Source organism: Pongo pygmaeus, chromosome 3 (assembly GCF_028885625.2).
Source record: "Pongo pygmaeus isolate AG05252 chromosome 3, NHGRI_mPonPyg2-v2.0_pri, whole genome shotgun sequence".
NCBI lineage: Eukaryota > Metazoa > Chordata > Mammalia > Primates > Hominidae > Pongo > Pongo pygmaeus.
This window is the reverse complement of record NC_072376.2, coordinates 19,673,982-19,692,317: the sequence shown is the minus strand read 5'-3', so window position 1 is coordinate 19,692,317 and position 18,336 is coordinate 19,673,982. Positions and strand designations below refer to the sequence as shown.

Here is an 18,336-nt window from a genome sequence, read left to right as displayed (position 1 = left end):
GCAGAATTCAGGTTTTACAGAACTGCTTCTGTACCCCGGCTTCATTCTTAATTGTATGTTACCAACTTTATTTTATTCCAGATTTATTGAGGTATAATTGAAAAATAAAATCTTTATATTTTAAAGATGTACATGGTGATGTTTTATACATACATCCATTGTGAAATAATTACCACAGTCAAGCTAATTAACATACCTATCACCTCCCATAGTTACCCTTTTCCTTTTGTGGTGAAAATATTTCAGATCTGCTCTCTGAGCAAATTTCAAGTATATAATACAGTATTAACTATGGTGACCATGCTGTGATATTAGGTCTCTAGAACTTATTATTCATCCTGTAACTGAAAATTTGTGCCATTGGCCAACATCTTCCCATTTTCCCCACCCCAATTCCTGGTAACCACTCTTCTACTCTCTTTTTCTATAAGTTTGACTTTTAAAATTCCACATATAAGTGAGACCATCCGGTATTTGTCTTACTATGTCTGGCTTATTTCACTTAGCATAAAGTGTATATAATATTGACTAAATTACTTAATCTCTGTAAGTGTTCTTTTCATCATCTTTAATATGTATATAATTCCACCTCACAGGTTTATTTAAAGATTAAATGCAACTATCTGTAAATTAATTAGTATAGTTTTTATATATAATGCATGTGCTATAAATGGCTGGTTTTTAAAATAATTTTCTATATACATCTTTATAATTCTATAAAAGCTTTTATGGTTTAGTCTGTATTAATTATCCACTTTTCTATTTCAAAGCTATTAAGATTTGAAGTAAGGATAATTAAAAACACCCAAGTGAATGTGGCATTACTGAATGCCTAAGGTTTTGTCTGAAAATGCAAAATCAGGATTTGAGAGTTGCTGGAGAGCGGATGAATTAAAACAAATGGGAGTATATAGCCTCCAAGAGTAGCAAACAGACTTTCAGCTCTGCATGTATGAATTAAGAAATAAAATGAGCTCACTGCATAAGCATGCTTGCTTTGCAGCCAGTTGGTTTTAATGCTAAATCATAGCAAAGCAAAGTAAACAACAAGTCTGAAGTTAAATGGACTCTAAGTGGCCATATACATTCTCAAAGAGATGGACAAGGCCCGAGAAGAGAACTTCCATCAATGTTAATGTGAGCAGAGTTGTTGAAGTGCCAAGCATTAAAAGAAAGAAGAAATGCTTTGAAACACTCTGAATTATTTATCTGAAAAAAGAAATCAAAGTGAAAGATAAGAGAACCACACATCCACCATAGCGGCTGTCTAAGAGCTATTTTATATTCTCTTCTCTCCAAACACTATTTTTCAAGACCATTAGAGCTTGGAGTTACATTATGTCCAACATTTTTGTCTTTCTTTTGCTCCTCAGACTGAGTTTCAAAACAGAAAGAAAAAATTTAAATAAGAATTCCTTAGTTTGTATTATCAATAAAACCTATGACATTCCTTCAACTCTATTATCTGACAAGGAGAGAGGAAGGAGCAAAGAATATAAAATACACTGTTTAGAAGCCCAAAGCTGGCTATGTAAGATGCATGTTTGAAAATACTGCTTATGGCATATCATAGTCTAAAAATATCTCAAAGCAATTTGGGAGATTTATGAAGTATATAATAAAGCAATAAAAGTAAAACCAGCTCTGTTAGCTTAGTAATAAGAAAACGAAGTTGAAGTAACATAGCATAACTTGTCTAAACATTTGTCAGTAGAGATTTTCTTTAGCAGCTTCACATCATTTGATTTTTAAGTCTATTTTCTTTTCACAGCTACCTTTCCCACAATGTCGGAAGTAACAGCACACACACACCGACTTAACCTGTTTTCTGCTAAACTACATACATACAACTATGAAACAAGCTTACAAATTATGACGGAAAACAGAGGGTTTCCAAATCAGTTAGTCCATAATGCGGCAAAATGCACTTTTAAGAGTGTCTAATTTATTTGATAGTGAGAGGAGATATTTAATTAAGGGTTAGTCTTTTTGCAGACAAACTCACTTTCTAATGGTTTCAATTAAGTCTTACTAATACTTTATCTTATACTTACAATGCACAAAGTACTGTGAAATCTGTTCAGCAGATGAGCTGTTCTGGAAAACTTTCCTTACTGCTAATTTCTCTAAGAAATGATATTTATTATGTAAGTGATGTGTTTTCAACTTGCCAAATTAAATTGTGAGCGTATCATTGATATGACGACTAAAAACAACTTACCTACAGTGTTTGGTTGAATAAAATATAATGTAAAGTTTGGTATAAAGTGAAAATGGAATAACATTGGGTTTTTGCCTAGGGTTGTAAACTAAAATATAATGCAAAATAGAATCAAATTTATTCTTTCCTTTTTCAAAAAGACATTGTAGGGAATTAGCAGGTGCTACAACTGTACCTACATATTCTACATTTTTGGATTTTAAGCCAAATTAAAGCAAAAGCACATTGTCAAAAGAAAGCTTGAAAATAAATATTTAATTTAGATTGATATTTGAAAAGCAGTGGGGATCTGGCGATTCTGACCCCACTCTCCCACCCTACTTAAAATATCTGATGATCTGTTCGGTAAATATAAATATCTTAGCAATCCAGCTCAAATTCCATCTTCTCTTATAAAATTCATCCCACCCTGTGTAATTGTTAATTCTCTGAATTCTATGGCAATTGAGCTTGGGTCATTTCTCTAAGAAGATGAATTAAGTGAAGGTGAATAGCTATAAAGGACTACAAAATCATAAGATGGTATTATTACCATGTGCTCTGGCCATGGCAGGCACTCAATAAACATTGCTTGAAGGAACAAATAATGCTATTTGCTAGCTGTCTGATGAAAGCACAGCTCACCCCTGTACCCGACTGTGTAATTCCTAAGAATCCAGCCTATTTGCTATACAATACCAACTGTAATGTTAATAAACTATAAAACTTCTTATAGGTAATATATAGTAGAAAAATCACCCAACTGGAAAGTATAAATCCTAGCTCTAGCTCTGCCAATAAATAACCTTAAGATCTCTGCACAGTCAACTAACATCTCTGGGCCATGGTTTCCTCAGGTTTAAATGAAGACTAGATGATCTCTAAACTACTGCCAGCTCTAAAAAGAGAAGTTGCTGTTGAAAGACCCTTAAAATATTTCAGGATGCTGGCAAAGAAATCACATAATTTGATAGCAAACATATTTCAGGAATATTGCTGGGGAGGAAAAAGGAAGTGATTTTTGAAGTTCTGTGTTCACTTAAGGGAGTACACTTAGCGAGATTATAATGCTTTGTCACCCCATGCAAAAAATATTTAAGTTGGAAGAGACACTATCAATAACTATAGTGATCATCACAGGCATAGCCTGGGACTCCCTGGGGCAGCCTGAGATATATGGTCACTCTATCTTTCTCACCTTGGATAGTCCAATTATTGTTTCAAACTGTAACATCTTCAATTACATTGAAGTCAAATTCTCTATTTTACCACAGACTTACCTTCAGACAACGAAGCACCTAGAAGACATTACAAATGTCACTGGATGGGCCTTCAAATAAATTTAAGTAAGCATTTTCAAAGGCTGCTCATTGCCTTAGGTGACTTCACAAAAAAAATCATGGATGAAAAAGAAACACTTTTTCATTTTTCTTTAGTGTACTAAACAAAAAGTCCGGGGCTGGGCGTGGTGGCTCACGCCTGTAATCCCAGCACTTTGGGAGGCCAAGGCGGGCGGATCATGAGGTCAGGAGATCCAGACCATCCTGGCTAACACGGTGAAACCCCGTCTCTACTAAAAATACAAAAAATTAGCTGGGCGTGGTGGCGGGTGCCTGTAGTCCCAGCTACTTGGGAGGCTGAGGCAGGAAAATGGCGTGAACCCGGGGGGCGGAGCTTGCAGTGAGCAGAGATCAGGCCACTGCACTCCAGCTGGGTGACAGGGTGAGATTCCATCTCAAAAAAAAAAAAAAAAAAGTCCATATTGTATATGGACATTTAAAAAATGTCATTGATACTAGTGAATAGGTCCCTTTAATCCTGAGCAGAGGTGTGAAGCTAAGGATGAAGGAGAGGAAGGGCTCCTAAAATAATGGGTCCCCTACCCTAACTGTGAGCAAGAAGGTAGCTTTTGACTTACTTGAATCCCTTTGGAGTTAGGATGCACTTTGAGTCATGCTGGCAGGGGTTCAGGTCCTGGGCACAGAAGTCCAGCTTCTCCTCACACAACTCACCTGCAACAGGGCAAACAGTGTTAACTCATAGAAAAAGGTCAACAGGCTTCCTGCCAGCAGACTGTGTCATTGTCATGGGTCTTAGAGGTTAGGGCAGCTTGTGATTTAAAACAAAACAAAGCAAAAAGCCCAAAACAAAAGCCACAAGGCATGAAACCAGGTGGTCCATTATCCAATTCTGGGTCTGCTGCTAAGCAGTGTTGTGATTTTGGACAACAGGACTATTGTGATCTGTGACTAATATGAGCACCTTCAGAATATACTATGGGAATTAGGAAAAGGAAATCTGAATGCTTTTCAATGGTGTTGTTTATTTTGGATTTTTTTTCTTGATATATAGCATAGACCCAAAGGATGAATAAATTGCTAATGATTATTCACAAACTGAACCCACTCAGGTCACCAGCACCCACATCTAGAAACACATGTACCAGTACCCCAGAAGTCTTCCCCCTGGTCCCTGCAAAGAGGATCACTATCATGACAAGACCATAGGCTAGCTGTGACTGTTTTTGAGCTGGACATAAATGAAATAATTCCATATGTACCCTTTTATGCCTGGCTTATTCTATAGTTTTATGTTTGAAAAAAATATTCTCAAATCTTCATAGTCTCCAGTCTTAAAAGTCTAAAAGAAAAACACTGGGTTTTCTTCTTATGGATCATTGCCACAGCTCAACAGAATACTTCTTAGAGCCACATCCTCTGACATATAAAGAAAAAAGTAAAAGGAGACTCAATCCAGAGACAGGGAACATATATTTTTTCCATGAAAGTCAGCTAACTCATGAAATAGAACTTCTATCAACAAATGAGAGCTGAAGGCATAACCACGCAGATTCTAGGTACACTTTGTTGAATCACGTGACTGATGATTTCTTTAGAAAATTTCTTCTGATACAAATAACACGGTTATTATTTCAGATACATTAGACCAAATGTAATTTTCATTTACAAGACTTTCCCAATTGTGGCGTAAAGTATTAAGGTGACTGGAAAGGTATTCATATACACAATATATATTAACTTATATAATACATTTTAAGTTATTTTTACCTTTTCTACTTTACTCCTACTTTCGAATTGTTTTATATGCAATAAATGGACAAATAAAGTGACACATCTATAGGCAGCTGTTCATTTCCAGGAAACTACTAAAACTGTCATTTGTAACAGCATTGGTTAAAATTTCAGGCGTGTGCACCTTGTAACAGCACCCCTTTGTTACAAGATGATCCTTTTAAAATAACACACTGCTAGTTGGTAGAAATCATTGCTTGACAACTAAATGTGGCATATTATTTAGACTTCGAGTCTTTTCCCATGATGCAAATTAATAAATGTATTCATCTAGTTATTACATCAATCTGGTGTATGATATTAGTTTTTATCTGTCTCTTAAAAAGAACTAATTGCACTGAAAGTCTCATATATTGCTTCTGTAAGTTTTCTGGGATACAAAAGATTTTTAGCACCATACACATGATGAACTATTTTTAAACAGGTTTTATTTAAAGGCTTGTGATTTCAAATAGTATTACTCTAAGTTGGATACCTTGATGAAATGCATTCATCATATTTTATCAGCCTACTATCATGAAATCACTTTCAGTTTCTAACCAAATCTATCTGATGGAGATATAGGCTGTTCATAGTAGTATCTATCCAAGACAGTTTGTAAAAACTGATGGTAAAGAAGGTCCATTTGAGATACATAATAAATGTCATTTTATGTACTTTTCACTTTATGCCTAAATAAGAAACTGTTTCAAAATTATAATAAAGGGAAATGTTTTATTCTTTATTTACTCTGATACAATCCAACCCAATTCATCCAATCTAAGTCACAGTCCATAAGGATTTACTACATGATGTTGTGCTAGAGGCTGGAGCTACAAGGATGAATGTAATGTACTGTGCTCCTAATCAGTTCTTAATCTACCAGCAGAGAAAGTCTTGAGCTAGGGAAAGAACAGAGACAGTGAATTTCATTTCTAAAAAATAAAACTGAGAGTTGACCCTTGTCTACAAGGAATTACTCCATAGACTTGATAATGGAAAGGAGTGAACAAGGACAAAGTTCCAAGAAACTGTTAGCTAACCAGATTGTTAAATCTCTAATCAACAGCTTTAAGACTAAGCATGCCAACTTGAACATAAAAAACTACATCAATGTCAAGTATTCCTTATCTCTATAAGAGTAGCAAAATAGCAATAATCATTATTGAGATTGTATATGATACTTCTTTGTGACCATACATAGCTATACACCTGACTTTAGTAAGGAAGGTTGATGACTTCAAAAATGATTTGATTTTTGGCCAGACACGGTGGCTCACACACCTGTAATCCCAGTACTTAGGAGGCTGAGGTGGGCAGATTGCCTGAGGTCAGGAGTTTGAGACCAGCCTGGCCAACATGGTGAAACCCTGTCTCTACTAAAAATACAAAAATTAGCCAGGTGTGGTGGCAGGCGCCTGTAATCCCAGCTACTCGGGAGGCTGAGGCAGGAGAATCGCTTGAACCCAGGAGGCAGAGGTTGCCGTGAGCCGAGATTGTGCCACTGCACTCCAGTCTGGGTGACAAGAGCAGTCAAAAAAAAAAAAAAAAGATTTGATTTTCTTTATTATCACCAAACATTATAATGCTAACAAATATTACAAAAACATTTTCTGAATCCAATTACTGCCTAACTTGCTTTAAAGACCAATCTTCCACCTGACATTCATATCACCTGGGTCTGTTTACTATTTCCTGAATTTATTTCAACTCCATGCCGGGGCTAATGGTTTCTCCTTTTGCTTTAATAACATCCTTTCACAATTCTGTTGTCACTTTTCTCATCCATTATATGTCCCCTTCTTTATGGAATCATGTCAGATCTTTTCAACTATTTCTTCTCTATCTCTAATTTTATATCGTGTTTGACTATGCCTATCTTATGGCATATATATGGTACACATTTGTTTATGTACTTAATGAGCATTTATATCATGCTTACTACTGTATGCTAAACAGTTTTAAACACTGTATAAATATGCAGTCACTTAATATTCATTACAAGCATATAAAGTAAGGTTTTAGGGTTGCACTGTTATGTGTGCATTTTATATTACTGGTGTTTATCTGACTCTCTTTTCTCGACTGTAAAATCACTAAGAGTAGAATTCTTGCCACATTTGCTTTTGTGTTTTTTCCAGAGTGTGGTATGCTGACATACTCAAATAATAGTTATTAAAAGGAGGAATCATGCTTTTTAAGGCAAGAACTCTATCTTGTTGACCTGTAATCAACTCAGATTTCATTCTAGCCTTTAGAGATTAGTGTAATTTTTTGCTTAATTACTCACTCATGATTAGTAATAACATAGCTTATGCTATTCTCTTTAAACATTACTGTGAATTTTCCCTGACTAAATATTAACATGAATGTTTTCATTGGACTGTTTCTTTAATTTTCCTTAATTATACTGGATTCTGCTATACTTCAGGGAAGGACCGCTTTCAAAAGAGTGCAACAGTGGTGAGATCCAGGAGCTGAATATAAGAAGGGAAACTGAGCAAGCTCCTTAGACGAATACTGGCCTGCATATCTACTTCTCAACCAGTAAGAGGAAATTAGACAGCTAAAAGCTGCACTGGTTTTCCAGGAAGAATAGAGATAAAATGACTAACATTAGTCAGCTAATGTATTTTTAGTTACCAATATTGAAAAGTTCCCCCAAACCTCATAGTATTGTGAGGACATGATGCCATTTTTACTTGGTTTTTATTTTTACTATAAGTGTAGTCAGAGCTAGTACTGACTTAGTGGAAAAATAATAAAAAATAGGGGAATTGAGTTTGCTTTTGTGATGGCTCAGGTCCTGAGATAATATTATCAATGGCTGCCTCCTTTCCAGAGATGATAAAGTGTGAGGTGACAGAAAGGAAAACTGGAAATATTCTTTATTCGACTATACAGTTAGTGTTGTAAATGATTACCCTATAAGCAGGTCTTAATATGTTTAAACTGACATCAAGAAAGATAAGTCAATCCATTGGAGTGGTTTGGGGCAATGTGGTTGAATATAGGTTAAATGTTGGTGCCCGTGAGCCTCTCAAGAGATAGGAGCCTAGGCAACCCTTGACTCCATGATCTGGCTTCAATCCATTCCTCTAAATCCCAGGAAATCCTATTTATTTATTTTTAGCCATGGGCCCTTAAAACTTCCCAATAGTGTGGAACACAGTCACTGCCTGGCATTTGTGATTTCACTTTTGATCAGATGAGCAAATTAATTTTCCTTATGATTCTAGTTTTCATCTCTTGTTGATAAGAGGTTAAAGCATTCTGAGTGTATGTATATATGTTGGTTGTGTATGTTTTGGCGAGAAAACAAACAGTGGTCAATCAGGGGGTCTATGGTTACCTCTTCAGGATAAGAGAGGTTAGTAAATGATCTACTATAACTGGTAATAAATATTGCTGGTAACCAATATCTGCGAATGCCAGAACTTTCTTAAGAAAAAGCGCTACATGTTGTAAACAGGAATCTTTTTGATACAGGGTTTTTTTTTTTTTTTTTTTTTTTGAGATAGAGTCTTGCTCTGTCAGTCAGGCTGGAGTGCAGTGGCGTGATCCTGGCTCACTGTAACCTCTGCCTCCCAGGCTCAAGTGATTCTCCTGCCTCAGCCTCCTGAGTAGCTGGGATTACAGGCACATGCCACCATGCCCAGCTAATTTTTGCATTTTAAGTAGAGACAGGGTTTCACCATGTTGGGCAGGCTGGTCTCAAACTCCTGACCTCAAGTGGTCCTCCCACCTTGGTCTCCCAAAGTGCTGGGATTACAGGTATAGGGTTTTGTCTATTTCGTAGATCACCTCTTCCTGATTTTGTCTGTCGGTTATATATGGGACACAACAGGACAAGAAATGACCAAGTTCTACAGTAACACTATTATAACTTGTGAAAGAGCATGCCAAAAGTGAAACCCACTCTTCTAAATGGGAATGATTTTTCAGACTCCCTCTTGAAGAGAAGATAAAATGCTACTTACTGAACATCTGTGAATGTGTCTCTTCTGAAAAATTTCATGGAGTGGTAATGTGCCCATTCATCCTTGCTTGCACAACAGTCCTGGTTTACACCCGCTGTCCCAAGGTAATTGTCAATAGTGTGCGTGGGCACTCACATAACTACCCTGATTTGGATGATACATGTTATGGGTCACCTTCTAGGTGGAAGAGTAAAAAGCTGGATCATCAGAGTTGATAATACTCTGGAGTGAAGAGTGAATCAGCATAAAGAGACCTCAGGAAGTAACTGTTCTTATTGGGAAAAATGACATTTGATTAGTTGTATTACTGTCTGGGATGGCCTTCTACAGTTGTATGCAATATACAAGAGTTGACTGGTTGCAGAACTATTTTATTGTTCTCGGCCTCAGTTCTACATCTGTAAACTGAGGTTCCGGAATTAAAGATGTGTAAGGTTAACTGTGGCTCTAAAAAAATCCCTTTTTTTCAATAAAAAGGAAAATGCTTCTGAAGATATGGATAATGCAGACAGCAAGTTACCAGAGGGAGTATCACGCTTAGCTGTACAAAATAACATTACTGCATTCAGCGGTAAAAATAAAGTGCCAGCATGTGTTCAGAGACCCCTGTGGTACCGATATTGTATTGAGTATTATTGTATTGAGGAAGAAACCTCAATGCACATTGATGGTTTTTATGGGAAATAATACCTGGAGTTTGGCCTTACCTTCTGCTTCATTTTAAATCTATGAACCTAACTTTTTTTATTTTTTATTATTATTATTATTATTATTATTTTTTGAGACAGAGTCTCACTCTGTTGCCCAGGCTGGAGTGCAGTGGCATGATCTTGGCTCCCTGCAACCTCTGCCTCCTGGGTTCAAATGATTCTCCTGTCTCAGCCTCCCCAGGAGCTGGGACGACAGGCGTGCACCACCATGCCCAGCTAAATTTTGTACTTTTAGTAGAGATGAGGTTTCACCATGTTGGCCAGGATGGTCTCATCTCTTGACCTCGTGATCCACCCACCTCAGCCTCCCAAAGTCTTGGAATTACAGGTGTGAGCCACTGTGCCCGGCCCAAACCTAACTGTTTTTAACGCTCCTTCCTTGTTTAACACAAAGGTGCCCTTCCTATTGCCTTCATTTCTACTTCCTTCCTAGTATCTTAAGTTATCTTTTTGTTTAAATTTGTTACCATACTTACTGACATAGTTTTAGAACTATTCTACAAAGTTCTTCCCTGATACTTACAGAATGATCTGCCTATAGCTTTTTCAAATAATTAAAACAGCAAATCAGATTTTTAACATCACCATATATTTTGAGTCCCAACTATGTATGGGGACCTCTATCAATGCTAGAAGTATAATGGTAAACAACAACAACAAACCATTTTTATGTATGAGAGGAGGAGGAGAAAGATATTAATTCAGTAATTTCCCAAGTACAGTAGTCCCCCTTTATCGGCAGTTTTGATTTCTGTGGTTTCAGTTCCCCACTGTTAACAGCGGCCAAAACATATTAAATGGAAAATTCCAGAAATAAACAATTCGTAAGTCTTGAATTGCATGAGTTCTGAGTAGCTTGGTGAAATCCTGTTCCATTCCGCTCCATCACACCCAGCACGTAAATCATCTCTATCCAGGGTATCTGGCTGAAGAAGCCTCCTGCCCATCAGTCACTTATGAGCCGTCTCAGTTATCAAATCTATTGTTGTGGTATCACAGTCATCCTATTCAAGGAAACCTTATTTTAATTAATAATGGCCCCAAAGTGCAAGAGTAGTGATGTTGGTAATTTGGACAAGCCCAAGGAAACTGTCAAGTGCTTCCTTTAAGTGAAAAGGTGAAAGTTCTTAACTTAATAAGGAAAGAAAGAAAAATTGTATGCTGAGGTTGCTAAGATCTACAGCAAAAATGAATCTCCTATCTCTGCAAAGTTGTGAACAAGGAAAAAAGAAATTCATACTAGTTTTGCTGTCATACCTCAAACTGCAAAAGTTATAGCCACCATGCATGCTAAGGGCTTACTTGGGATGAAGAGGGATTCAGTGTGTGGGTTGAAAGACATGAACAGAAACATGTTCTGATTGATAGCAACTGGCTTCAGTACTATTTGTGGTTTCAGGCATCTACTGAGGGTCTTGGAACGTATCACCCGCAGATAACGAGGGGACTACTATATGTATAAAATTGCCTCTGTGCTGAATGCTAAGTAGGAACATTTTATGGGACTCTAGAAAGGGACTGTTTCCTCTGAAGAAGGACAGGAGAAATTCTTCTGAAGAGGTGAGACTCAGAGGCAAGGGTGAAGTGGAGAATGAAGAGCTCTGACAGAGGCTTCAGCAGGAGGCAGCATGAAGAACAGGAGCCCTGAGAGATGGGGAGTGAGCCTGGGAAAACATGGTGCCAGAGGAGCCCCAGAGGCTGGCTGGGCCACAGGGTCGAAGGTCTTCATTCTATGAATAATGGGCTCCCACCGAAAGGTTTTGAGTCGGGGCATGGCCAGATGACATCTGCACTTTGAAAAGAGCACTCTGGCCGGGCACAGTGGCTCACGCCTGTAATCCCAGCACTTTGGGAGGCCAAGGCGAGCAGATCACCTGAGGTCAGGAGTTTGAGACCAGCCTGGCCAACATGGTGAAACCTCATCTCTACTAAAAATACAAAAATTAGCCAGGTGTGGTAGTGGGTGCCTATAATCCCAGCTATTTGGGAGGCTGAGACAGGAGACTTGCTTGAACCCGGGAAGTGGAGGTTGCAGTAAGCAGAGATCGCACCACTGCACTACACTAGCCTGGGCAATGAAGAGCGAAATTCTGGAAAGAAAGAAAGAAAGAGAGAGAGAGAGAGAACTCTGTCTCCAGTGGAGGACGGCAGATTGCATAAGTGGGGATACAAGTGCACATGAGAGGTGACCACTTGTACAGGGCAGGGGTGGGGTGGAGATATACATGGCCCAAAGTAGTGTTTAGGAAGCAAAACAGATGGGACTTTGTGATGGACTGAATAAGCATGGGGGAAAGAGAGAGAGGGAGTTGTCTAGAACGTCTACGATTCGAGTATGTATATTGGGAATTACCTTTTGGTGACATGGAGAACAGTGGAGGAAGACCAGGTTTTCTGGTGCAAACAGAGTTTAAAATACAGTGATGTGGTGTTGAGGATTCAATTGTGCCCCTCAAAACAAAATATGTTTGAGTCCTCTAGTACCTCAGGTTGTGACCTTATTTTGAGATAGAGTTTTTACTGAGGAAATCAAGTTAAAATAAAGTCATTAGGATAGGCCCTAATCCAATATGGCTTGTGTTATCAAAAAGGGAAACCTGGATACCAAGAAAGACAGGCATAGAGGGAAGATGATATGAAAAACAGGGAGAAGCCAACTAGACATGCCTGGAAGAGACATTTCCCTCACAATCCTTGGCAGGAATCGACACCTTGATTTCAGACCTCTAGCCTCCAGAACTGTAAGACAATAAAACTCTGTTGTTTAAGCCTCCAGTTTGCAGTAATTTGTTATGGCAGCCCTAGCAAAACAATACAGGTAGTAAATTCCAAATCACTGGAAGTTTACAGCGGGGAATAAAACTTTCAACTTACACCACTATTTCTTCCTTTTTCTTTTTCTTTTTTTTTCTTTTTTTCATTTTTACGTCTCTTTCCTCTCATTTTTTTTCATGTAGCTGTCCTCTTTTTTGTCTCAAGTTTTCTTTTAGGACTATGAGCTTCTCCAACAATCAGTCTGTAATAAGTGGTGCACAAAGGAGAAGGAGTGGTCCATGACAAGGCTCCCTGTGCTTCAAGAGAGTCAAGATGTAAGTGGAGCACAGTAGTGTAGATTAGCTCTACATTTGCTGCTGTGGCCAGATGTCTCTCTGCAAAGCACTGTGAGTTGTGCTTGACTTGGACCAATCATCACTTACTCCTCTGTTGGAGGGGAGCTAGTGTTAGCAGTTAGCGCTTGCAGGACAGGCTATCCAAATAACAACAATTCTCCTCTTTAAGGTCTTAGAGATGGCAAAGGCAAGAGAATCACAGACTACTGTGTCTTGCAGAAGAGAAAGTAAGTTGAATGCCTGTGCCATCAGCTTTATGTTAAGTTTGCAGATGATCTTGAACTTTGACAGCTACTTATGTGTATATATATATACACAAACACACACACATATATATACACACATATATAATATATATACTATCATTAAGTATAAAAATAATCCTGAAAGTGTTTTATTACTTTACATTATATCAACCGGGCACAGTGGCTCATGCCTGTAATCCTAGCACTTCAGGAGGCCGAGGTGCGTGGATCACCTCAGGTCAACATGGTGAAACCCTGTCTCTACTAAAAATACAAAAAATAGCTGGGCATGGTGGCGACATCTGTAATCCCAGCTACTTGGGAGGCTGAGGCAAGAGAATCGCTTGAACCTGAGAGGCGGAGGTTGCAGTGAGCTGAGATCATGCCACTGCACTCCAGTCTAGGCCAGACACTGTCTCAAATATATATATATATATATAAAACATATAATATATACATAATATATATTACATATAATAAATTATATGTGATATATTACATATTAAATATATATAATTATATTATATATATATTTGGAGGATATTTGAGTTGATTTACATTTCCTGTACATACTGTCAAATTTCTTAAATGTACTTTTTCTTTAAAAAAATACTGCTTTAACTCATTAAGCATTGTTGAAATTCCTTAACTATAGTAATCTTTTGACAAATGAATGAATAACGAAGATAGTATATGGTCCACGAGAGTTAACAATAAATGTTTCCCGAAATGAGTAAGAATAGTTTAAAAATAAATTTACTTATAATAATAATTAGTTTACATGTACTCTCTCAGGGTGAGGTTTTTTACTTCACCAACAAAGCTGCTTTACTGTAATTTTCATTACACATCTTGGCAGAAATTTTTTGTGCTAGATCTAGCAAATGATTGAAGGATGAGTATGACAAAGCTTTACCCTGGAGAAGTTCCTATATGGAAAATTTAGAGAAATAAGATCAACATCTAATTTTCTACTGTCCGTTAAGTTTCCTTAATGACTGACATATGGGTAGCATTCCGGCCTAGAAACTGGGCTGAATGAAATTATTATTTTTAATTATTATTAAAAACTATATTATACAGTTCCAAAATACATTATTACCCCAAAGAGATTTGTTCTCTTTGCTAAATAAGCCGTTTTAATTACAGACAGGAAAGTTTTGAAGAATTGTTGGCTGGGCTATTTTTTTTTTTTTTCCCCTAGACGGAGTCTTGCTCTGTCACCCAGGCTAAAGTGCAGTGGTGCAATCTCAGCTCAGTGTAACCTTTGCCCCCTGGGTTTGAGTAATTCTCCTCCCTCAGCCTCCTGAGTAGCTGGGATTACAGGCGCACACCACCACGCCCAGCTGATTTTTTTTTGTATTTTTAGTAGAGACAAGGTTTCACCATATTGGCAAGGCTGGTCTCAAACTCCTGACCTCGTGATCCACCTGCCTCGGCCTCCCAAAGTGCCAGGATTATAGGCATGATCCACTGAGCCCAGCCTTGGCTGGACTATTAACTACTTTCTATCCACCAAGAAATCTGGGCAATAGGATGTCTTATCTAGGCTTATTTAGTCCTCAAAGCCTGCTTATCAAAAAGGTGGAAGTCTGCTTATCAAAAAGGCGGGTCATTTTGTCCCTAGATTAAGATTTCTGAAATTTTCCAACTCAAATCACTGTTAAAAATATTAATTTGTTTTACACTAAATGGATGTTGAGTATCTCTCTTTAATTTTCCCCAAAGTTAGCTTTTTAAATTAAAATTGGGCATGTCTACAACAAAATAATTTTAGATAGCAGTACATGGTGTTGCTGGCACACATAACTCTTGCTACTGTTGCTACCTTCTGCTAATGTAACTAGATTAGCTTCTTCTCTCTTTGAAATAGATAAAAATCTGAGTCCATTCTGGATATCATAGATGTATGAAAGAGGTGGCGAGGGTACTGGAGCTGATATTGCAGCCCATTTCTATTCCTACGGTAACTTGTAACAAACTGTTTTTTTATAAGAAATAATTAATAATATTGATAATAATAAAGGAGAAATTTAGGATGGCAATCTGAATAACTGGACCAGAATTCTAGTGTTAAATGTAATCAGTCAAACTCAAGAAAGATTTGAATAAATATACTAATTTTATTCTCTTTGAATTAACTCAGCAAGGGAAGATATCAAAATACGCAAACTAATAGATAAAAAATATGATTTAATTTCTTAGAAGTACGCTACTTGAGAGCATGGGATACCTTTATATTTATATTTTTGTATCTCTCCATTCCCATTGCATTCATTAGTAAATTGTCTGGCACAAACTAGGTGCTGGATTAAGAAATAGGAAAGACAGCACTTATTTGATTGCTTCTTGCAGCAAATGCTTTTTAAATGTTAATAGAGACCCAGATCACATAAAGAACAATGTAAGGAAGCAAAGAGAGAATTAAAAAACTGGTAGCAGATTTGTTTTCTGAGATGTGAGCCCGAGGTGTGCCCTTGCAGGCTGGACGAGATGGGTAGTCTGTTCACTTCCAGATTTCCCTACTGTATTTTTATGCCTAACAATTACCATTCCAATGGAGGATAGAGAGTATGAGCTCCATTATCAAGAAATTGCAGTTGTCAGCACTTAAGTGGCATGTTTGAGGAAAGTTAAGATGAATGGACCTGAATGTTTATCATTACCAAATTTTGTAAATTCGATCCAATTCTGATTTTAAAAAGTACACATTTCCCATTTGTTCTTTATTTATAGAAACAGAAACATTCTCTCTCCTCCTACAGACCATGCAGTGTGGCAGAGAGATTGATGATCTATAGCACAGGGTGGATATAGCTGATGAGATTATGGGAGTCATCCCAGGGCAGCTCCATTAAGTTGGACCTGAAAGAAAAGTATATATATTTTCTCCTCTTTTGCTAAATCAGGCAGGCCCTATTTGTTACATAAACCAGGCAGGCCCTATTTGTTACATACTCAAGGTTATAATCCCAGGCACCACAACACAGCAACACAGGCAGATGCCCAGTAAGATACATTAGCCATTAACAGATGTGATCTTTGTGTGCAATAGCTGCAAAATGGTACACGTACATCATCGGAACGCTGCCATAGAGAAACCCTGTGAGATAAAAGTTTATCATAATTCGAAATAGGAAGGTTCAAGAAAATATGCTATAAACGTAGGTGTTAAGACGTTTCAAAGAAGGAAAATCAGTTTTCGATTCCTATTTTTGTTCTCTAAGTGGTATGAAATGAGTTGCTTGAGTCTGTCAGGGAGATTGGTCGGTGTCCATATTCAGAAGGAGTGTTTTTCTTTACTTACAAACTAGTAAAGTAGCTATATTATATTATTAATGTTCTCGGGATATGAAAAGTGATGGTTATGTACGGAGAAATATTTGAACTGATCCGACCTTGCAGTAAAGAATCAAAGCCAAAGAGTTTTTGCTCAGTAGATCAGGGTAATGTTTTATGGATTTTTCTATCACTTTCAATACTTAGCATGGTGTCCTGCATAAGATATTTTCTCAATAAGCATCTGGTATATTTTTAAATGAAAAAAAAAAAAAAAACTTACCTCTCCAAATAAACAAATAGAAAATGCAGTGTTTTTCAACACTTCCTTATTGGAACTCTGAGGCTAAATAATATAGCCAATTCCAGCAGCTACTGAAACTTCAGAAAATATTTAACTGTTTTCAAAATAAATAAATTCAAATTAGATTGAATAAGACTTGGTTAGACTAAATTGTTGTTCTGGGCTCAATGCGCACTGCCTATTAACTAAAGAGCAAACAAGATCTTTAAAACTTTTTTTGAGATTAAAGTGCATTTAAGAAGGTTTTGAAAGGTTGGAGGATGAATACAAACCACACAGTATCATTAGGCTGCCAAAGTATTCTCTCTAGTAAAAACAGACGGCAACTTACATTTCCCTTATTTGAGGCTCACAAGTGTGTCCGCAACTATAATGACCTTGATATAAAGACCTTACACATCTCGAAGCAGAATTAAAAACAGAAGTCACTGTTGCTAAGAGATTATGAAAATCTAAAAATATACACAAAATCTACAAATCCAACTCAGCCAAATCCAAGAGCTCTTCAGCATTGTGTATTTCTTTATGTTTCAAAGTAGTGTATGGGAGCAAAGAGGACCAAAGACCTATCCCTAAATAAAATCTTTCTATATGAAGTGAGCATACAAAGTAAAATTAGAAACAATAATAATAAAGACAGACAATACTGAACAATATGGGGAGAGAAATTTCCATTCTATACATAATTTACCTTAGGTAATTTTCTTTATAAAAAATTAGAATAAAGAATTCCCATAAGAATTCTTCTGCCATGAGGAATGGCATCAAATATATCTGAACCATGTCACTGTAGTGATGATGGCTGGAATTAAATGATGCAAAATTTAAACCTGTCTTACAGGGCAGCCTTCGATATTTCCGGAGTATAGACATTTACCAATTCAAAGTGTTTTCCGATACACAGTTACATGTTATTCTCAAATGTCTATATGAATGATATGACAGATATCATTATTCCTGTTTCACAGAAGAAAAATAAAAGACTGGGAGGTGTCCCAGAGTTTATAAACATTCATGCCAGGATAAGAAACCCCAACTTTTCCCCTTACCTACACAAACTAACCACCTGCCTTATGGGATAAAAGGTAGCCTAGTTCTCCGGGGGAATTTATTCATTAATTGTACAGGCATTCATTCGGTGCTTTTTTCCTATCTAGATAAAATAGAAGGCTTGGCTGCACTTGAATTTTGTGGGTACAGCTTTCCTTACATAAGGACAATTGTGCATAGCGAGCTGAAGAGACAGCAGGAGAGCAGAAGGAAAGCTTGTTTGGCATAAACCATGAATGAAAAATAAGCTATTGTGAGCTAGAAAAGAAGCCGTGCCTGGAAGAAGGCAGCAAGGCAGAAGGGACAGGCTCCAGCAGAGGCCCCCACCTCAAAGTGCATGCTTTGGGGCCAATGAGACATGGGTTTGCATCTGGGCCTCTACTTACA

General features: G+C 37.3%; 1 protein-coding gene across 2 annotated transcripts in view; it reads right to left on the bottom strand.

The window, feature by feature from the left end:
- The window catches only part of SLIT2 (slit guidance ligand 2), a 368,435-nt gene that overhangs the window by 26,616 nt on the left and 323,483 nt on the right, over positions 1–18,336 (bottom strand). For both annotated transcript variants that reach the window (XM_054486451.2, XM_054486452.2), the window contains one exon: positions 4,119–4,212. In XM_054486451.2, the coding sequence (XP_054342426.1) occupies positions 4,119–4,212 (94 nt within the window). The remainder of the gene's footprint in view (positions 1–4,118; positions 4,213–18,336) is intronic.